Genomic DNA, 23,071 nt, shown 5'->3' with positions numbered 1-23,071 from the left:
TCTCTTGAAAAGGAAGGAAAGAAGGAAGGAAGGAAGGAAGAGAAGAAGGAAGGAAGGAAAGAAAAAAGGAAGGAAGGAAGGAAGGAAGGAAGGAAGGAAGGAAGGAAGGAAGGAAGGAGCCAGTTTAGGTCAGCATATGGTAGGGATGAAAACAGAAACTCTCTCTCTCTCTCTCTCTCTCTCTCTCTCTCTCTCTCTCTCTCTCTCTCTCTGTGTGTGTGTGTGTGTGTACTCATGAAAATGATGTTTGCCTGTAAAACTTAAAAGCCACTTGCTCAGATGGTCTCAGAGATCCTCCCTGCTCTCATAGTGTGTCCTTTTAAATTCTCCTGCTGTCGATGTGGCCAATGCCTCCGGAGCCTCCTCACCTCGTGGGATTAGGAGTTCCACAGCTTCTACACAGTTCTGCCTTCACTGACGGCCACGACCTTAACCTACCCCTGCCCCTGCATTGTTAATTTCCACTTGTCTCTGAGTAGGAAATGGGGTCCGGTTGCTATAAACTATCCACTTCAGGACCCCAAATTCTGCTGCCTGAGACTGACTCTCTTGAGGACTAGTCTCAGGCTGAAGAGGTGGCTCAGCAGGTAAGAGTCTATCCTGTGCTGGAAGAGAACACATGTGTATCTCCACCCCCAAACCTCAAACATATACATGTAATTTAGAAATCTTAAAACATATGTTCTTAGTAAAAGTGCAGAGCAGGCCAAACCTTTGGCTTAGACATGTGGGTCAGGGCTGGATGAGGACAATTAGGAAGTTGGGGCTGGTGTCATTTGCTGTTCTGTAAACCGAATGCCCCGAGGGGAGGAGCATGGGATCCCAGACTGACAAGGGCTGAGACATGGAACTCGGTGGTGAGCTGCACGCAGTTGATTTCCTATGGACGGGGAAGCAGCTACTCGCTATTCAGGGAGATTTTCTCTCCCCCCTCCCTCTATCCCTCCATCCCTTCCTTCCTTCTTCCTTCTCAATCTCCTGCTTCATTAATTTACCTGTTTATTTACTTACTCGCATGTGGATGTGTGTGGAGGTAAGAGGATTACTTGTGGGAGTCAGCTTTTTTCTTCCGCCATGTGGGTCCTGGGGATCCACCTCAGGTCGTCCTAAAGCAAAGCCTTGCCTGACGAGCCACCCCAGTAGCTCCCCCCTGTTCTCTCAGAAGCTTGGATGCACATCCCAGCTTCCTGCTGGGTAACATTTTGGTTTAGTCTGTTGCGCTTGGTGTAGATGCTCAGTCCAAACGGGTGGCCCTTTGTGTTTTGTTTAAGGAGTTTGGCACCTCTGTTTTATCCTGGCTGTGTTGCGACCAGGCTCTGCAGAGTGTACAGAGGCTGTCACTTCCTCAGTGATCCTGACTGGTAACAACTCAAATCAAGGGACCTTCTCCAGCATTCTGTGGGCGTGGCTCCCCAGGCTTCTTTGCTGAGGAGTTAGAGGCCACGCCCCCAATCCTCTAGGAGAAGACAAAGACCTATTACTCACTACCACGTACCACAGCTAGGCTAGTCTCCCTCCGGATTTCCAGGTTCTCGAAGGCTCCCCAAGGCCCACAGCTGAGTGGTCTCCACTGGCTTCCTTTCTTACATCCTCCAGTTTCTCTGTGCCCAGGGCTCCCTACTCAGGTTCTCCATTGACCCCTCCATTTCCTTCATCTCCAACACGGTCTGTTATCTTCGAACACCAACCGCTCAGACTTTGTGTTTCTTAGATTAATTTCGCATTACTAAGCTTTCAAAACACTGTGAAAAAAAAATGCCTGCGTTTGCCCCTCACAGTCAGACCACTGGCAGAGAGCGTTTTACCCGATGTTTGTATGGTGTTTGGCCGTACAAATGTCACTAATGGAGGTATCAGTAATTTATTGATTCCTGTTTACAGTTCCCCCACGCTCTTCAAAAATCTCTCACGGGAAACCATGTGCAGTTAAACAGTGGGGCTCAAGTCTCCATTGTAAGCAAACGTCACATAGATTCTGGCTTGGATTCTCCTATGGTGACAACACCGTGTGTGGTAAAGCTGGGTACCGACAGCTCACTCTACTTCTAGTTGTGCTCAGACAACCTGAGTCTTATTTTTACACCAAGATGATGAGCGTCCAGAAGGGCATGACCATGCCTATGGGAGTCCGCTGAGGGCCGTGCATCAGCTCTTCGTACTTACAAAGAGTCAGATGAGGGATTTTCAGGGAAAATGCTGCTTTTCTGTTGGGTCTTTCAGGAGAAGTCTTACGTGGAGATTACAGACATACAGTAACAGATTTATCAATTTTGGACGGAACTTTTTGTTTTTCCTCTTAGGGAACTTCCAAGATGGCAAGAGAGTGGGCCTGTCTGTGTATCTTGGGGAGTTTTTTGACATCCATTTGTTTGCCAATGGCACCGTGATGCAGGGGGACCAAAGGTAAGTCAGAAGCTCAGGTGTCCCATTGCGAAGGACCCTGGAGCCCTTCTCACACATCTTTCACTCCATCAGAATCTAAATGTAGAAACTGAGGCCCAAAGGCCCAGGTCTCTGCAGTGCTGGTCCAGAACCTTGATCACTGTGCTTCACCATCTGAAGCCTGACACACGGGTTTGGGTTGGGAGGTTGGAGAGATCCTAAAAGTGAACCAGAAGCTCAGTGAGCTTGCCCTCTGCCCTCCAGCATCTCCATGCCCTATGCCTCCAAGGGACTCTACGTAGAGCGTGAGGCTGGGTACTACAAACTTTCCAGTGAGGCCTTCGGCTTTGCAGCCAGAATCGACGGCAACGGCAACTTCCAAATCCTGATGTCAGACAGACACTTCAACAAGACCTGTGGGCTGTGTGGTGACTTCAACATCTTCGCTGAAGACGACTTTAGGACACAGGAGGGTAAGCTGTCTGTTCAGAGTATCTGGAGCCTCCAACCTGCTAATTTAATGCCTGCTGACCCCTATTCACAGTCCACTGAGTCTGTGTTCCACGATTTTGGATTGGCAGCTCCTCTTCAGAGAGGTTTTCTGTTCAACGTGCACTCTGCATTGAATTGTTGATTCTCTTTCCCTCTCCCTTTTTAAAAGCATTTTTCCAGACAGGGTTTCTCTGTGTAGCCCTGCCTCTCTTGGAACTTGCTCTGTAGACCAGGCTGGCCTCAAACTCAGAGATCTGCCTGCCCGTGTCTCTAGTGCTGAGATTAAGGGCACAAGCCACCATACTCCGCTGAATACTAATCTTAAAAGAAACAAAAATCTGAATCTCAACACCCTCCCTGCCCCACTCAAGCTTTCTCCTTATTCTATGCTTTTGGGAGAGATTTTTTCCCCCTCTTATCTGGAGCCCAGGCCAAGGAAACAAACTTTTGTTTTTCTATTTTTCAGAGTAGGTAGCTTTTCTGGTCAGCTTTCTCAAAGAGAGTGTCCTCGCAGGACCACACCTTCCCAACAGGGGTTTAGCTCCACCTCCCCGTCATGCAAGTTCAAGATGGCTGCCCTGAATCTAATCCTCTTGGCAACCAGCCGACTTGTCTGTTCTTCCCGGTTATCTTTGTTATTCTTCCTCTTCTCCTCCCCTCATTTCTCTTTTCTCGTTTCTCAGAATTCTGTCTACTCTTTTTGAAGTTATTTGTGGATTCAATAGAATGTTTGCCCATGGTAATATATATATGTATGTATGTATATAACACACACACACACACACAGACACACACACACATTTAAATATGACGTACACTATTGAAGGAAAGTGGTATTTGTTGGCAAAAGTTCAGTCCCTGGTGCTGTTTTTGGAACCATCCCCAGAAAGTACTTTATTTAGTTCAGTTCTCAATTCAGACCCAACACTATTTGTTCCCAAACTATTAAGTTTGTTTTCTGACCTCTGAGAGTCTCAACTTGTTTTGTTTCTTGATCTCTGAGATCCCCACCCCCTTAAATAATAATGTCTGTAATTCCATCTGCTGGACACTCTTCTGCTTCGCTTCCTATTTAGCCATAAAATTTCACACTATACAAAATCAGGGCTGAAAAAGATTTTTGAGTCTGAATTGTCCTGGACAAACAAAGAATTTGACACTCAGGACGAGGGGCGCAGCCTGATCTCACTGGTTGGTAGAAGGAACTTTCCCATCCCCATGAGACTGCTTCTCTACCTCTTCCTCAAGAGATCCAAGCCCACTCGATGCGATTGGGTACCAAAGAGCATCCGTCAATCACAGCATCCATTACAGAGTGGAAATCATACAAATTTCCATTCTCTCCACTGGGCTCCCCTGGTTGATTAGTTTCCTCTGGCTTCCAACAAGTTATACAGGTTGGAAGAGTTGGTAGCTTTTCAGTCAACCTCTGTATACAGGGCCCCTTCGGGTAATCCCAGAGAAGTGCCTCCTCCCAAGACCTTTAGCTGACTCATTTAATTTGTAGAATGTGTACAGAGTATTTTTAAAATGAGCGCATCACTGGAGGAGGACTTTCTTTTCTGCTCATCAAACCCTAGATACTAGGACTCCCTTTTCTTCCTATACAGGTGGTTTATTTTATCCCCACGTGTACTCCTTGACCTTAAATGGCCTCTCTAGGTCTGGCTAAGTAAGGGATTGTTCATGTCAATAGTACAAAAATAACAGACAGAAACTACTACCATAATAAATATTCAGTAAGGCTATCAGGAGGAGCCTGTGCTCCAGGCATGTTGGACTTCAAGCCTTCTGTGGTAGCTACATACTACAGTACTACATACTACATACATACTACATACTACAGTATGAAGAATACAGGAATAAAAGCACCTGGACATTGAGAATGGGAACCCAGAAGAGCCAGTGACTGGGGAAGGGGTGGAGAGGGGTTGGAGGGGGTCTTAAGACTCATGTCACCTGTCTCAACTGTGGTTAGCACCAGCCAGCTCTCTGTACATTCGCTTGTAGTTTTCTAAGACTGAGTGAGTAAACTTCTTATTTTTAGAAAGTGGAGGTCTGGTTTGTAACTTTCCTTGTACTCAATTGGGTAAGAGTCTTTTTCCACAAACCGCCATCTATTTTGTGAACTTTGTTAGTCATCTTTTATTTGGTAAATTATGAACTGGTGTAAATTTGTACAGTTCATGTATATTGATTGTGGCAAAGTTGTACAGATTTCTATATTTTGGATGAGAAATTTTTCTTCTCTCTATAATAAATTGTTTCTTATCTTGGCATTTAAAAAAAAAAAAGACTCATGTCACATCCTTACCTTCATTCCACACTCGTGTTCTGAGCATCCAGAATCCACTGTGGCTGAAGGCAGAGCTAAGACTCACACCGGTGCTCTGAACAAAGGAGCTCACTGTTGAACACTAGCTCAAAAGTCATAGAGGGTCAAGGCTGGAAAGGAACCCAAAGGAAGATAAGAGTTTCTGTGGAGAGTTGCCTAGGGTGCTAGACAAGGAGAAGGGCACACCCCACCAGGCTGGGATGGGGGAAGGAAGGAGAACTAGTTCAGAAAGGTTGGTCGTTCTTGGGTTCTGTGTCCGGGACTGGGTGGAGAGAGTTGGCATGGTAAGAACGAGTTGGCTGCTGTGCTTGACTCTATGACAAAATATCTAAACCAACCAGTCAGAGAAGAAAGGGCTTAGTTTGAGCTCACAGTTTCTGAGATTTCAGCCCACAGCCCTCAGTTCCGAGACAGAGCATCACGGCAGACAGGGGTGTGCAGTGGAGGAGGAGGAGGCTGCACATTTCACGGCAGCAAACAGAAAGCAGGGAAAAGGAACACAGGAGTAAGCCAGGGCAAGGACTCACTCTAATGACTTACCTCCTCTAACCAGGCGAGGCTTCTATGTCCTAAAGTTCCCAGAACCTCTCTAAATAGTACCAAGGGTTGAGGACCAAGCCTTGACCGCACGAGAGCGTGTGTGGGGGCGTCTTATATTAAAACCATGACAAGGGAGGAGAAGGGGATTAAGCATCTCTGTCCGTACAGAAGGGGAAGGGCATGCCAAGGCATGGAGAGGTGGGGGGCGAATGGCATCACCTGCATTATCTTTCTTTTTAATGTAAAATTCATCCAAGCAGTGATTTTGAGAAGTTCATATGTGAGTACTATTCATTATTTCTACTTCCCCTCTCCCCCTGGCCTTCCAACGCCTTTTGTGTGTCCCCTGATTTAATCCCTGCTATGACCTCTTCTTCTATACTGTTACACACTCACACACACACACACACACGTGTGTGTATACACGTGTGCGCATGAACACACACATACACGCATGCAAGGCACCCCCCACTCCATTTAGTGTTGCTCATGTGTGTATTTGCTTACGCCTGACCCCTCATGATTGAATAGCCTATGGGGGCTCATTCTTAGAGAAGACTGAGTCTCCCTCTCTCTCTGGTCATGAATTGCTCCCTCTCTCCATCTAAAGGTGGGACGTGGATAGGTCTCCTCCCATCCATGTTGGGACGTCACTGGTGCCACTGTCCTGGTCTTGTTCAGGCAATCCTGTTTTTGAAATTTTGTGGGTGCAGCGTCTCTGTCGTATACAGAAGACACCGTCTCACAGCAACCTTTCTGGTCTTCCGACTCTTACAATCTTTCTGCTTCCTTTTCTGTGGAGTTAGATGTGTAAGTTGGGGTTGGGTACCTGTCTTAACGCTTCTATTGCTGTGAAGAGACACCATGACCACGGGTGGCAACTCTTATGAGGGGACCGTTTAATTGGGCTGACTTACTGTTTCAGAGGTTCAGTTTATTGTCACCGTGACAGGACATGGTGGCATGTAGGCAGACGTGGTGCTGGAGAAGGAGCTGAGAGTTTTACATCTTGGCCCATAGGCAGTAGGGTGCTGTGTGCTACGGTAGGCATAGTTTAAACACAGGACACCTCAAAGCCCGCCCCCACAGTAACACACTTCCTCCAACAAGGCCCACCTACTCCACACCTCCTAATAGTGCCACTCCCTATGGACCAAGCATTCAAACACATGAGTCTATGGGGGCCATACCTATTCAAACCACCACAGCGCCCCCTGGTCAACTGTTCTCGGCATTCTGACCAGCTGTGGATATGATCTCTGCTGCACAGAGAAGGGGGTGACATCGTCATCATCTTTCATGTCACCTCCTTCATTGTGTCTGTCCCTCTGTCCATGGCTAGCTGAGCTCCAATGCCCGTGCACTGTGGTGTCATGCTGAGCACTGTTCAAAAGGCCCGTGGTCCAAATGCCTGAGTTCTAGCGTAGAAGGAGTTTGATTCAGGTCACAACTGGCCAATAGCTTTCACGCAGAAGTCTTGGTAAGGCTTAAGTGAAGCATCATTTCTTGGGAACTTTTCTCTGCAGGGACCTTGACCTCAGACCCCTACGACTTTGCCAACTCCTGGGCCCTGAGTAGTGAGAACCAGCGGTGTAAACGGACATCTCCTCCCAGCACTAACTGCACCAGCTCCTCTGGGGACATGCAGCAGGTTGGTACACACTGGCCTGGATGTGGTCTGGATGATTCGTGACTCCTCGAATTAAGGCAAGGGACTCAGGATCATGGTTTCTTTCTCTCTTCAGGGGTTGGGTGAGAAATGGGTCTCTCTGGCTGTTCAATATGAGGTGTTCGTGAGTCTTTTTAGATTGAAAACTTATTTTGGCTAGAATTTTGTCTAATTCTAATATTTTCCTTGGCCTCGTACTTTCTTTAAAACTGGGTACGTATAGCCAGTGTCTCCCCCACTTTGTGAGGCAATAGCAAAGCATATGGTGGGGACAATGGAGATTATTACAGTTCTGGGGGCGGGGAACTGCAGGTGGGTGATGGCTGTGGTATCTGTTGTCTGGTGTAGGTACTCCTGCCTTATGTTGTATTTATATTGTATATAAGACAGGTACTCTCGTCTTAGATTGCGTACGAGCAAAAGAAGAGCTGCCTGTATCATTCTACTTACAAAAGGGATGCCCACATCCCTCTAGTTACAAAAGAATCACCCACATCACCCTACCTGTGTAAAGGTTATCCACATCGCTCCCTGTGGAAGGATTGACAGCGTCCCTCTGCCTGCAAAAGGGTTGTCCACATCTCTCTACCTGTAGGCCCTTCCTTCTTCAGGACCTAGATATCACAAGACTCTTTCCGTTCCTTTTAGCTCTTAAATTCTTTATCGTGTATGAGGTTGTTACAGTTAATGGGTCTCAAAACTATTCAGTGTGGATAGGACATAAGCTTTGGGTGGTATTAGCTAGGATTGTAATGGTCTCCCCAACAACAATAACCCAGAATCCTTCCCTGGTAGAAGCCTAATTCACCCAAATCTGCACACAAATAGACAAACCCACCTCTCCCATGTCAAGAAATAACAGCGATAGACACTAATGCAGCAGCTCAGTAGAGACAGCTTTACTAATAGCTCATTACTCATCTAATGAATCTTTGTTAGTTTTCACATCGAGCCTCTGAATCCAGGAGAATGTCAGACTCGGGAGACTCTCCTGGACCGATGCGGAATGTCAAGGCCCAAACTCTTAAGCAACTTCCAACTTGTAAACAAACACATTCCAAAAGCTGTCTTTGCCCTTGTGCTTCCAGTGATTCATCGGCGCTAGGCCCGTTGGGTGGTTGCCTGGCAGGTAGCCATGGTTGCTAACGAGGCAGACTGAGCTCCAGACTGAGCGCCAAGAGGAGCGTGCTTTGTGCAGAAGGGGGATTTCCTCTTCCCCCTGGCTTGAGATATCTGACATTTGTCCTTTTAGGGCCGAGCTGTTGAGATTCTCTCCCCTACAGTTGGGTGTGCTGGTTAATTTTTCTCAACTTGACACAAACTAGAGTCACCCCGAAAAGGGAACCTCAAATGAGGAATCGCTTCCATCACATCGCCCTGTGGGCTTGAAAAAATAGGATCCCCAGCGCATCAATACGTCCAAATAAGCAAGTGAGAGAGGCAAGCCCTTCCTCTAGGGTGCTTGACCAACAGACAGATTTCAAAAGAAATTCAATCAAGGTATGGTGCATGAGAGACTTTTCTCATTTCCCCTTTGCGTTTCCAAATTAGAGTTCTGTTGTTGGTTGGTGGTATTCCCCCCCCCCCTTTCAACTGAGAGCAACAGGTCCCTCAGAGCACATTTTGTTTTGTTTGATTTTACAAACACAGACTGCAAACAGCAAGGGCTTGACAGATGCTCCTCACCTCAGAGTACCAAGGAAGAACCCCTTTTATGTGGTGTTAATGGGAGGTGCAGACAGACTTTTCCTGGAGAGAACCTGATACTGGGGTTGAGTGGGGGAAGGGAAAGACTGGGTGCTTTGTTCAAGGAGGACAAAGCGAAGAAGCAGCTTGGCTAAGTCTGTGGGGACACATTTTAAGGCTCCAGCTGCGTGTCCCTACTCACTTTGTCTCCTGAGTGCATTAACCAGCATCCTAAGGACCAGCCTAAGACACTAAGTACGTGGTTCTTGGTTCAGGACCCAGGCTCCAAACACACCTCCTTGAGGAACGAACTCTTTCAAGCCCAGCACTCCCAGTTCATAGTTTCAGATTGTTTACCTAGAGAACTGTATTCTGCCCTTAGCCAATCAGATCGTGTTTGCTCACAGCTGGGGATCTCTCATTGGCTGGGATGCACAGTGACTCATCTCCTGGGAGGTGATTAATGTGGCCTCTTCTATCTTCTTGCTCCCTCTGGGCCCAGGCTTAGAAATTGGGTCTGCTGGCTGGGAGTCTATCACCAGCGGATGGCCTTGGTTTCAGGAGTCAGTTGGAATGGTTGAGTGTTCTGGGGGAGGCTGCATTGGCCTAACTGCTTTGGTCAGCTGTCAGAACCAGTCACCTCTCTTTTCTCTTGATTTTCATAGCTCTTTCAGAGAGCCTGGTCATAATTCTTATACGTTGGGGAGGAACGTTTGCCTGTTGTACCAACAGACCCAGAGCCTCTCTCTGCTGGTGCTGACAATGGCTTTTTTTTTTTTTTTTTGCCAGCTGAGTCTGGAGTCCAAGCCAGAAATGCTCAGATTAAGTGATGTTCAGATTAAGTGATGCTTATTTGTTCATAGCTACCACCCATGTTTTTAGAAAGACCCTTAGTTAACCTTTCTCTTTTTGTAAAATTAAGTCTGGGGAGCATGGAGGGAAGGGCTGAACTTCCCAAGAGGATGGTAGCCTTGGTCTCGTGTCCTGTATGTAATTTGAAGCCCAAAGCCCTATAGATGTTAGCCCACAGAGCAGCCATGCTAGCTATGAAAACCACACCCCTTTCCTAAGGCAATCTCCCGTCACTGATGGAAACCCGCCATTATGACCATGACCACTGCACATCACACAATATACAGATGATGAGGCCCACTATGTAAATGTTAGCCACTTGGCATATCACTGTTGGCACAGCTTAGCCTGCAGCATTATACTTGGTGGCTTTGGCCTGGCCTGGGAGATCCGGTCACCAAAGCCATTATCACTCACCCTCAGGTCACATTCCCCAGTGTGACAAGACTGGCACTGCTGTCAAGAGTGTGAGGACGCCATGCTTGGCGTCAAGAGATCTCTCCCTGTAATTCCTAAGAGTTGGTCTTTACGATGACCAGTCGTTATAGGGGGAGCCCAAGGGTGATGTTGCTAACTTTTACTTGAGCCACAGCACGAGAATAATCCCGTGGCAACAGATGGGTCAGGATCGGGAGAAAGGATTTTCATCAATGTTAGGAATTCCAATCTCAAGAGTTTGATGAGATTCTCAAAGTTACCTATTCATCCCCCAGCCCCCGCCTGAAGGCAGTCTGCAAACAACAGCCAGATGGGCCGGGTGTTCTGGTCTTGACTTTAAGAGTCAAGGCCTTGGAATAACCTTGCCAGGGTCTTTCTGGCCATCATAAACAGCTCAGCTCTAGCCGGCTCCCAGCTTCCTGAGAGAGCACACTCCTTCGGAGTTAGAGCTGTGTGTGTCTATCCATGTCCCTGAATACTGGAGTCCAGGACCCCTCTGGTCCAGTGGCTGGGGGGCCGTGTGTGAGCTCTTACCCCTTAGTGCTTACTTCAAACTACTCCTCTCACCTCTGAATTTGGTGTTTCTTATGGGAGCACAGGACACTTTTCTGTGCTGTGTTTGTCTGGCCTTTCACCACCTTCCATCCCACAGAACATTTTTCCCTCTCGTCCAGGACAAAGTGCAACTCACCCGAGACGTCTCTTGTCCTCGGGAAATCACCTGTCACATGGGCTAATATTTGTAAAACTGTTGTTGACTTTCAGTGACCACAGCACATCTCCTCAATAGCCCAGAGAAGTACACAAAGTATCCATCCTGTTGGGGACAGAGCAATTCGCTCTTCATGTCCTCATTATACAATTGTTTGTTTGCAAGGGCTGACCTGTCACTTCTCATTCTATCTAGACGGAACCGGGTGGGGAGTCGGCAGGTGTGCGTAGGAGGGTGATTTCATCAAGGAGTTTGGTGTGGAGTGGGCTCTTAGCGATTGGGACAGCCATTCGTTTGCCTGCCTGGGATTGAAAGTCGTTGAATCATCTTTATTTACTTTTGACTTTTATTGGACATGCATGGGTGTTTTGCCTGCATGCATGCGGCACATGCCTGGTGCCTAAGGAGGCCGTCAGGGTTGTCAGATCCCCTGGAACTTGAGACACAGATGGTTACGAGGCATCACGTGGGTGTTGAATGGGGAACTTAGATCTGGGTCCTTTGGGAGAGCAGCCATATCTCTCCAGCTATAAGAGAGTTTGGCCCCTGGAATCCAGCAAACTCAAGGAGCCAAGTGTAGGTTGGTGGCTAAATGACAGCACCGTGAGTTGGCTTTACAGACCACCCATCTCTCCGTGTCCTATTGTTGGGGTTTGAAGCCTGGCATCTGCATACATTCCCCTTGACAACACGAGCTGTTTCTCCAGTCTTCCTGAGTCACCAAAAGGCTACATTAGGAATGAGGACTTATACAAGGAACGTCCCCGACCAGGAAGGAGTCTCCGGCTTACTCCCTTCCTCATGTCCTCACCTGGGTTCCTTTACTGCTCTGCCTCTCAGTGTCCCACTCCTATGGGATCTCCGCTACTGAACACTGAAATGAGAGAACCTTTCCTTTACAGTCATTACGTTATCTACTTAAGAGCAGCTCTGGAGAAGAGCTAAGGGACCGTGGTGATGGTGACAGCCGTGGCGATGGTCTCTGGTGGTCTAGCCTTACTGCAGAGCTCCAGCAGTTGCTATGAGTTTTCAGAGGTTTCCTTTGGGTGGGCTGGCGCTTTGCCTGTTGGGCAAACCCTTAGGAGGGCAAGAAAAAGTCCTAGCATCCATCTCTCCCTATCACAACAAACCCCAGGGGCTGTAGCAAAATGCAGTCATCCTGCATCCACGGGTCCCTGTCTGTGGATGCAACCAATGGTAGGAAAACTATATCTGTTCTGAACACACAGGTTTTGTTTTCTTCTTATCATTCCTTAAACAATGTGTGGTGACAACTATATCTGTGAACTTATACACAGTTAGTAGTGTAAGTAATTTAGACGGTGTCCAAAGCATATTGAGAATGTGTGGGGGTTCCCGTGAGAGACCAAGCGTTCATAGATTCCGATATGAGAGGAGAGTCCTACAAGCAGTTCTCTAAGGCTACCGAAGGATGAGTGGTTCTCGGGTGTTTCCTTTCCTTTGCCCTCTTCCCAGGGAGGACCAAAGTGGGCAAAGAATGGGATAGGGCCCATCAGTACACACTGAGGTGTTTTGTATGGTTCAGGCACTGCTGAAACTGTATATGGTTTACAAGGTTAGAGATCAGGACCAGGCACACAAGAGGACTTAACCCATCATGGCGGGGAACAGGAGTGTGTGGGGGTCAGGAGATGACAAACTGCTTGATGGATGGTGACAGGCAGCTCAGGTGACTTGATTCCTGGCAGGGAGCTGGTGATTTTTCTTGCTGTAAGCAGGCTATGTAGACGGATCCCGGCTGGGCTGTTTATACAAGAGCTTGGGTAAGCTTTGAACTGCACACCAGGGAATAATACGGTGAACCAAAGTCCCTAGAGGAAGCCACATCTCCCAATGCCCCTCCCGAAAGGCTGGTGGGGCAATCAGGACTTCAGTGATCACGGAGGGTTTGGAATGCTTTAGGTCCAGAGCCCGACTGCACTTTATCTTGGGCTATCTTTGGCCCTCTGAGTGGCCGTTTCTTGCCCACCTCTTACATCCTGTAATTGACAGATTAAACCTTTTAGAATGTATTCACTTAGCGGATCGCCAGGTTCCACCAATGAAAAGGCTACAGCAGAGATCTCCTCACTCGCTTTAGTCCTCCTATGGATGGAGTGTTTCCACCAATGGCTTTAAACAGTGCCTCAATGTATGGCTTTCTTTGCTCTGTTCTTAGAATAACAGTGTGGTGAAACCGTTTCTGTGTCGGAAGGTGGAATTTGAAGGACTTTGAATCTGTGTTCCTGGGCCATGATCATTTATATTTGGCTTCAGAATAAACTTTTTTTTTTAAATCCCCTCCAAGGTTAGAGTTATATTTCTTACACGGACAATGCCTGACTCTTTAGGCCAGGGCAGAGTGAGAAAGCCTAGGGAGGTCTCTGTGGACATGGGCACGCCTACTAGGTTATATATAGTCATCCTATGTATCTATCACCAGCATCCTATCCAACCAGCTTCAGAAGAGGAACCTCCACAAACCCCATCCATGTGGTGGGACTTGTATGAACCAGGATGGAGATCTGAATCTTGACCACGAGTCAGAAGGTTGGAATGTGGATAGGAGCCTCAGGGCAGCCTTATAAATAAACTCAGCTCTTTCACCCCATCCATCCCTGCTGCTGACAGATGGGGAGCTAGACTCTGCCTCAAGTGAATTCTTGAACCCACTGCTTTAGGCTCTAGGCGCCTCCACACCTCCTCCAGGGGGTGGCCCCACAGGAGGCATCCCGACTGCCCACTCAGGAGCTGGAAATATCAGGGCCCAGCAAACAATTTGCACTTCATACATTTTGCCCTCCTTTCTGTATTCGCTCCAGGCCTGGGAATGTTCATCCTCTCCCTTCCCCCTCTTCTCCTTTGTCAGCCGTTTGAGAAGAAACAATAGCACAATAGCAGACCTCTGGCCCTTGCTTTTTCTCCTGCTTTGCCTGCATATCCCCTGGGGAGATGACTCCTGCTTTCTCTCCCTTCCCCCTGGGTGGGGCCTAACATCCCCAGGGAAGAGGCCTGGCCTCCTCTGATGAACTGGAAATGGGATTAAGATGGGCCACAATTGGGTCTGTACACCCGCCCCCGCGCAGGAGGGTGAAGTGGTGGATTGATGGAGTCCGGGTTGCCGTTCTCTGCCAGCTTTTGGCACCACCGACAGGAGATGAAACAAGACAGAAGTCGCTGGTGCCGGGCACTGGAGCCAGGAGATGCTGGAAGTGCAAATTAGCTGACCTTTATTTTGTGTCCCTGCCAGAATGGTTTAGCAGAGAGCCAAAGTGAAGCCTTTGCAGACAGCCAGCGAGTGGAACAGTACGGAGCACTTGCTGGCTGTCTCCGCAGGCCCAGGCTGGGGCTCATTTAAATTGCTTGTTTTGTAGCAACTTTCTGAGGTTAGGATTGCTGCTTTATGTAGAGCCACCCATGAGTGGCGAGACATGGCAACAATTTAGTTAGTTAGTTAGTTTAGTTAGTTAGTTAGTTAGTTAGTTAGTTAGTTAGTTAGTTAGTTAGTTAATGTGTTTCCCTCTCAGGAAGGCCCAGTGCAGGACGTTCAGGGCCAGGCCAGAACAGGCAACCCTGTGAGTCCAGGGTCCTTCTGTCTCATTCTCTGTAGCTTCTGGCCCAAGGGACTATTCAAACTCCTGGCACCATAGTCACATGCCAGCAGCGGAAGGAGAAGGGACAAGAAAGGAGGCCCCTTGGGCTGGAGAGATGGCTCAGTGGTTAAGAGCACTGACTGCTCTACCAGAGGTCCTGAGTTCAAATCCCAGCCACCACATGGTGGCTCACAACCATCTGTAATGAGATCTGATGCCTTCTGGTGTGCCTAAGACAGCTACAATGTACTTATATATAATAATAAATAAATCTTTAAAAAAAAAAAAAAAGGAGGCCCCTTGAGAGGACTTTGCTGGAAGGTACAAGGTACCTTCCTTCTCCTGTCCTCCTAGGCTTGTATAGCCAAGTGCTGTGACTGCTCCTGGCCTCGGATGGGCAGAACATGGAATCTTCATACCCAGTAGCCATGCCCAAGTGGAATCAGAAAGTCGAGTCATAACTAAGAAGCGGGGAGAAGACACTGGGCTGTGCTGAGTCTTTTCCTATGGCTGAGATGTGTGGAAAACTGAGATAATTTCTCTAGGTCACATGCTTTGAACGTGGGGGAGTTGGCGTTCTAGCCCACCCATGCTTCTAGAACCCCCATGTTTATCGTCCTGTCGTCTAAGCTTCGATGCCCAGGTCTCTTACATAAAATGGCATGCCAGTTAGTTCCGACCTGTCCATATCGTCCTGTCTACTTCATTTTATTTAAAAATTATTACTGTGCTACTTTAAAAAAATGGCTGTATGTATTATTTATTTTTAAATCATGTGTGTGTGCAATGGCCTTAGAGGGAGGCTTAGAGAGGGCATTGGATCCCCTGGAACTGGAATTAGAGGTGGTTGTAAGTTATCATGTGGATGCTGGGAACTGATCTAAGGTCTTCTGCAAAAGCAGTGAGTGTTGGGGAGCCATTTCCCTCACCACTGCCCTGTTGTTGCACACACACACACACACACACACACACACACACACACACACACACACACAGAAGTGATGTCCATGTGTGGGCCATGTGATGTCTATGCATTGGTCATGAACCACGGTGCACATGTGGAGGCTCGAGGACATGTGAGGAGTCAGTTCTCCTCTTCCACCTCAATGTGGGTCCTGGGAATTAAACTCAGGCCATCAAGTTTGTGCAGCAAGGGCTCTTATCCACTGAGCTAGCCCCCTCATATACTTTAAACGATTGTGGGTTATTATGCCCAATTCACTGCAGATGCTGTGTAAAGTGTCAGGCTATACTGAGCGAATAGCAGAAAGGAACAATGGCAGGTACTTGTTCCGTTTGGATGCAGTCGCCTGCCCCAGATATTTTAAAGTGTTGGTTGAATCTGTGGCGATGGAATCCCGGCCTCACTATAACCGTGCTTCGATGACAAGTGACCAGGCAGGCTTTAGAGTACAGCTGTGCCTCAAGCCTGGCCTTCACATCGCTGTGCAGGCTCCTCGGGTCGCTCAGGTCAGGATTCCTTTAAACTCTGAACAGTTAACCCAGGCCCCAGTTTACTTACTTAGGTTATAGTTCTTGATATTTGACACATTAGGTGTTAAAACAGGGATATTTAAAACATTAATCAATCAAAGAAACAATAGAATTTGCCAGGTGGTGGCGGCACACATGTTTAATCCCAGCGCTTGGGAGGCAGAGGGATGCAGGTCTCTGAGTTCAAGGTCCGCCTGATCCACAGAGTGAGTTCCAGGGCAGTCAATGTGCCAATGCTACATACAGAAACCTTGTCTAGAAAACAAACATTCAAGCAAGCAAGCAAACAAACAAACAAAGGATAGAACAAAAAAGGAGAATGCATTGTTTCTCAGGCTTATGAATCTTCCTTGCTTAAGGAGACTCAAATATGAGAATCCAGGTCATTTCTCTGAAGCCAGAGTTTTTTTCTTTTTTACTAGGCAGCAGTGGAAGGAGAGGGGAAAGCGTAAGACCCCAACATTACAGGAGCATACACACATATGTATACGTGTGTGTGTGCATGCGCATGTGCACAAATACATACACACACATGTATGTGTTTGTGTGTGTCTGTATAATTTTTTCCAGATCCATCAGCTTTCCTGATTTACGGCTAATTCTTTACAATACAATTCTATTATGCGATTACCACATCTTATTACCCATTCGTCTGTTTATGGACATGGAGATCAGTTCCATTTCCTTGCTATGGTGAATAGCTCAGCAGTGCACATGAGCGTGCAGGGACCTCTGTGGTGGGATTCAGCTCTGGCTTTGTGACTTGAAGTGGCACAGCTGTGTCATACGGTAGTTCTACTGTAATTTTTTGGAAAGTCCCTTCGCACTGACTTCCACAGTCGCTACATTAGTTTATGCTTCTGTCAGCACCGAATAAGGATCCCTCTTTCCCTCTATCCCTGCCAGCACTGTTGTTATCGTTTATTTTGATGATAGCCATGGTGATGTAAGGGGTCAGAAAGAGTCTCAGGTTAGTTTCCACGTGCCTTTCCCTGATGGCTGAGGAGCTGAACACTTTCAGCCGTCTGTGCTCTTTTGTCTGCTTGTTTCATTAGCCCATGTATGGATTGTTTAAAAAAATTAATGTTTATTTTTTGACAGTACTAGGCATTAAATCAGAGCCTCATGCATGCTAGGCACATGCTTTATCATATATATATACATATACATATGTATATATATGTGTGTGTATGCATGTATGTGCTTGCATGTGTATGTATGTATATTCATGTGCATGTTTGTGTATATATGTGTATGTGTGTGGATGTATGTGTATGAATGCATGTGCATGTATGTATATTTATGTGCATGTTTGTGTATATATGTGTATGTGTGTGCATGTATGTGTATGAAGCATGTGCATCCACTTGTAGAGGTCAAGGGTAACCCTGGGTGCAGTACTTGTCTTGTGCTTGTTTGGGGCAGGGTCTCTTTCTTGTTGGCCACTAGCTATGCTCACTAAGGTAACGGTCCTGCAAGCTTTCAGGTTTTTCTTGTCCCTGCCTCCCATCCGGCTGTAGCCGCCCTGGGCTCACAGACACGGGCTACTCTTCCTGGCTTTACGTGGTTTCTGGGGATTCAAGCTCAGGCTCTTATGCTTGCACAGCAAGCACTTTACCCACTGAGCCGTTGCCTCAGCCCTACTTCTCTTTTTGAGACAAGGTGGTGCTAGGCAGCAGAGACTGGTCTCCAACGCCCTTCCCTGTCTTCGTGCCTCAGCCTCTCAAGTGCTTGGAGTATAGACATGTGCCACCATACTGGGACGACCTAGTACAACTTTTTTTTTTTTTTCCGGAGCTGGGGACCAAACCTAGGGCCTTGAGCTTGCTAGGCAAGTGCTCTACCACTGAGCTAAATCCCCAAACCCTAGTACAACTTTTTTACTTTATGTATTCTTATCCCAAAGCTGAAAGGATGGACACATTCTTTTCCTTTGAAGGAAGTATTGTGTCCTTTGAAAGTGTCTGTCAGTCTCTGTGCAGTTCTGAGTTCCGTCTTTCGGGGTGTATGAACTCCACTTGGGTGGACAAAACGCAGAGTGCAGCTTGCAATAAATGCTGATGCACTGCTCAGGGGTGAAAGAACACAGCCTAAGATGGGGACCCCAGCAGGACGAGAAACGAGGCAGACTGAGGCCGAAGAGGCAGGGGTTCCCAAACTCCCAGGCATCCAGCTGTAGCTGAAATTCCTTGGCTTAGCTCAGCTGTGAGTTTGTCCTGGAGCCCAGAGGGACCTTCTGCAGGAGACTTAGGCTCTGTATGGCGAAGGCTTTCCCTACTGTGGTTCTTGGTGAGAGAGACAGTCCTTGCTTGTCCATATGTTTATTTATTGTTCATCATGGAAAATGGGTGCATATGACCTACTTGGTGTGGACCAGAGATTAAATATCTTTTGTAGGTAGAAATGTCTGGGAAGGGAAGCTTATTGGCTAAGCCTTCTGGGCCGGCCCATCTAGATACCTCATTGGCATGGTTTCCCCCAGCTACAATACGTAGCATCACTGAGAAGGCCACCCCAGGTAGGGATGAAGCCTTCAGCCTGCATGGGAACTGGCCTATGGCACCTCTGAGACACCGGAGGTGACTTATACCTGCATTCATTACTGCTAGGATTGATCCAGCATTTACACCCCAAGAGTGTGGCTCTTGTCCTTAGAACACATGTAGGGAAACTGAGGAGAAGGGTCCAGGAATGGGTAATTGCAGTTCAAGAGCGGTGTGCCCAGAGTGTGATGAGAGAGGAGGAACTGTGGAGAAAGCCTTCCTGGGAGGCGGTTCCTGGCGGAGGCACAGAGGGCTTCAGAGAGGAAGTGCAGACAGGTGGAGAGGCTGGGCTCCTCCCCGCCCCAGGCTTTGTGATTGTGGAATCTATCCATGTGTTTTCTTTTGCGTCCATTGTGCTAGACACAGCACCTGGACACAGTAGATATGTCAGTGAAAGAAAACATTAGGGCGCTTTCAAGAAGGCATCAGTAGTGCCTGGGTTGGGGATGGGACAAGAGGGGAAGGCCAAGGTCCAGTCATGGAGGGCTTAGTCTCCCTGCTTTCCCACTGAGATAAAATGTTGCCCTTTAAATTGGAATAGTTTGCCTTTTATATCCAGCAGCATCTTCACGCTGTGGACCTAGAGGCCGATCACCCAGTGCTTGTACCATGTCTATTGCAGCATGGTCTGTACAACTAGCGCTCTGTTGTGAGTCTGGGAGCACAGGTACTGAATCCACCTTGGACTTCACTCTATGTCACCTCAGGACTTCATTTGGCCTGGCTGGACTGCCTGAGTTAGAACAGAGAAGCCTGGGAGTGGCTTAGACTGAGGTAAATATGCCCCTGGGCACTGCTGTGGGGTCAGAGCAGGTCATGCTGGAGACTGGGCAGATGTTGAAAGGTCTGCCTAGCAACCAGACTGTGGACCAGGTTGAGGTCAGGGGTGACCAGAGGAAGCTTGGAGGAGACGGTGAGAGCCCAGACTTCTTTTGTTTCTGTGGAGGGAGAAACTATAGCTCGACTTCAGGTGGCCATGGTAGGGACTGAAGGCAGCTTCTGCCGAAATCATACTTCCATCCTGCAGTGAAGCACCCATCGTACTGTGGCTTTCTACAAACCATTTAACACCTCCAGGGGCCTCCCAGGAAACATGCTAGAGCCTCGTTCCTACTTTCCCTTTGGAAGGGACTGACCTGGTGAGCTGGGCCAAAGGCGGATGGACCAGGCTGGCTCTGCAAGGATTCCTGGCAGGGAGGCTACCTGAACTGCAGCCATCATTCTTCCCCCACCCCCACCCCCCCACCCCCCGGAGCTGGAGACCGAACCCAGGGCCTTGCGCTTGCTAGGCAAACGCTCTACCACTGAGCTAAATCCCCAATCCCGTGCAGTCATCATTGTTTAGATGCTGTTGTGACCTGCATGGGGAAAGTTTCTTGTTCCTCCTTACAGTGCCAAGAGCCGGTCACACAGTGCAGAGCAATTGCTCTTGTCTGGGGGCCCTGGGGTGAGGGTGGGGGAGCAGTAGATTTTCACCGTCTTGTGATTGTCAGTGATTTCTAGTGATTTCTAGTTCTTAACTGTGGGTGAGAAAACAGGTAGGCAGGAACCTGAGTTGCTGGACTCCCTCAGCTGCCTTCATGTGTTCCCTGAGTGGCGGTTTTTATGGGCAGACGTGTTGCAGAATGGTAACAGCCTCCAGCCTCGGCATCCTTCCCTACCCTTCAACGACTTTGTCGGGGAGGATCATGGCTTCCCGAATAAGAAATCAATGAGAGCTGACCCAGCTTACCAGGGAGCAACCAGAGATACCAGAGAAGTGATAACGTTGCTGTGGTAACCATTATCCCAATATGGCCCAGGGAGATGGAGATGGGAAAGGGACGAGAGTGTCCGGATCTTCTGGAGGTCTGCTCGCCGTTGTGGGGGCAGAGAAACAGTAGAAGGGATAGGTGATGATATTGCCACGACTTCTTGGGACGAACCTTTGACACGTGTGACCCTATGCACTGCTCACCGTGGCTCACTGCAGACTTACAGTAGGAACTTTGACCATCCTCCCTGTGTTACACAGAGGAAGGGGGCGGGGCAATAAGCTGGACGTTCACACGATGTCCTATGTATGAGGCTGCACCTGAATTCGAGGATGTGGAAGTGACAGTGAGGCCGGGGCAGGCCAACCAGCTCTTTCTGGTCACCAACTCTGGAAATCTATTTCTCCTTGGGCAGAATATTCAAGGTGGTTAACAGAAGGACACTGTGGCCGAGACCCAACTGACCAGAGCAGCCCCCGAAGCATTCGTGATGACCTATTTGGTGGCAGGCGCTGTGGTATTTCTCCAACGACCCATGAAGTAGCTAAGACTATCACTCTTATTCCTCCAAGGGTGCTGCTAGGCAAACTAATTGTCAGTCTAGGTTTCCACGACCAGAGCATGGCCACAGAGACGTCAACTCAGTGGATGAGGAAGGTGGAGCTAGGGAGGGGCATGGCATCTGTCGGTGGTGTGGCCGGCTGGTCCCCTCAGTCCACAGGCAGGTTCATAGTTCAGTAGCCCATGCCAACAGGCAGCTGCTCTTCGAAGATGCGCAGTGAGCCTCCTGTGGTCGTGCCCCAGATAGGATGCTATGTTCTACTGGCCTGGTTCTGCCTGAGCCATCCGGATAGACCAGGTCAGGTGAGCTGTGCAGCCCCAGTATAGGGTTACTGTGAGCAGGACACCGAGCTCTAGGACCATAGAGGGTACCTAGTGACAGGGAGGATCTTGAGAATGGTGGCATGATGGTAGGTCAGGGATTCCCGTGGTGCCACTAAGCAGAGACCTGGCTCCTGGCTCTCCACATCATGGGCTTTCTCTCCATTTCTTCTCCCAGCCAACAGTGTGCTTCCTCTTTTTCTACTCTCCTGTTTGCAAACACTGATCGGCTCCAGTTTAGCACCCATGGCTCAGTCCTCTTATAATATTTAGCTACTCTTGTATTCTTCTCTATCTAGCCGAAGGTGGTGAGTCCTTTCCCTAGCTGCTGACTTCCAGTCATAGGCACGCATACGCCCGAAAGGAATCTGCTTGAAACAAACAGTGGTCCTATCCATAGCAATGTGTGAGCTGTGTCAAGTTGAAGACATCGCTGATTCTCATATACATCGCCGGTCTATGTGGCCATGGGGTCCAAGCTGCCCGTTTAGAGTGTGCCATCCATGGATAGAGGTACCCCAGCTACAGAGACAGTTACAGTGAAGAAAACAAAACAAGACAGACAGAGAGCAACCAGCAATGGGTGTTTGGAATCATTGAGACACAGACGTAGAGATGCACTCAAGTAAAGCATGCGGGCACGCTTATACTGACGAATCACAGAAGGAAGGACCCACGGTTCCAAACGTGTCTGTGTAATCAGGTTGCGGGTATCAACAGAGGGGAAAACCCAACGTAGGCCGTGCCTGGCACAGCACCTCCTGAGACAGTAGGCAGTTAATATGTTATCGCTGATGGGAAGTGACCTTATTGGCTCCAGCAGCTTCCTGGGGGAATGTGTCGGAAAGTGTATTCCTAAGACCCGTCCCCAGCCAACTGTCTTTAAATCTATTGGGAGTGAGGTCTAGCAAATTCTACTGCGTAAAACAAGCCTCCTTCTGCTGGACTCTTTGATTGGTAATGAAGAATATTAAGATCAGGGGAGGCAGGTGGTCGGGGAGGGCAGAAGAGTGACTGCCTCCGTTGCTGGCATCCAAAGCTGCAGGGTGTGCTCAGGATACGCCTGTCTCTGCTTTTCAGGCAGGTCGAGCTTCTCACAGAACGCAGGCTGTCCATTTCTAAGCCCCATCTAGCGCATCGCCTCAGTCTTGGTCTACCTCCAAAGCATGTGCCTTCTTTCCTCTGGACAGAAGCACCTGCTAGATCCTGACGGGACAACCTTGGTTCCCCTTAGTGCCAGCCTCAGAGGGGCAGTAAGTGGGCGTGGCTGGGACTACCCCAGGGCCACGCTGAGGAGCTTTTCCCTCTACAGGCCATGTGGGAGCAGTGCCAGTTACTGAAGACGGCGTCGGTGTTTGCCCGCTGCCACCCTCTGGTGGATCCCGAGCCCTTCGTGGCTCTCTGTGAGAAGACTTTGTGTACATGCGTCACGGGGCCAGAGTGCGCGTGTCCTGCTCTCCTTGAGTATGCCCGAACCTGTGCCCAGGAAGGGATGGTGCTGTACGGCTGGGCTGACCACAGTGCCTGTCGTAAGTTGCTGCTTTCCCCCGTGTTGAGCAGGCTGTTCGTCTTGGGGTGGTGGTGCTCAGGAGTGCTTTGGAGCCCTGTTGTGGTGTGCGTTTCCCACCGCTGCCATCAGCCATTGTCTACTTAGCCCTATGTCCTGAATGGCTTCTGCCCTCTGTCACCCAGTCCTCTC

At 48.6% G+C, this 23,071-nt stretch overlaps 1 protein-coding gene across 1 annotated transcript in view; it reads left to right on the top strand.

Annotated features, from left to right (window-relative positions):
• Vwf (von Willebrand factor) overlaps positions 1–23,071 on the top strand; it is a 124,702-nt gene that overhangs the window by 9,005 nt on the left and 92,626 nt on the right. The window contains 4 exon segments of the mRNA XM_032906594.1: positions 2,301–2,403; positions 2,647–2,855; positions 7,276–7,400; positions 22,685–22,901. Of these exon segments, the coding sequence (XP_032762485.1) occupies positions 2,301–2,403; positions 2,647–2,855; positions 7,276–7,400; positions 22,685–22,901 (654 nt within the window).

Source organism: Rattus rattus, chromosome 6 (genome assembly GCF_011064425.1).
Source record: "Rattus rattus isolate New Zealand chromosome 6, Rrattus_CSIRO_v1, whole genome shotgun sequence".
Taxonomy (NCBI): Eukaryota; Metazoa; Chordata; class Mammalia; order Rodentia; family Muridae; genus Rattus; species Rattus rattus.
The sequence above is the reverse complement of the archived record's forward strand: the minus strand, read 5'-3'. Positions and strand labels throughout refer to the sequence as shown.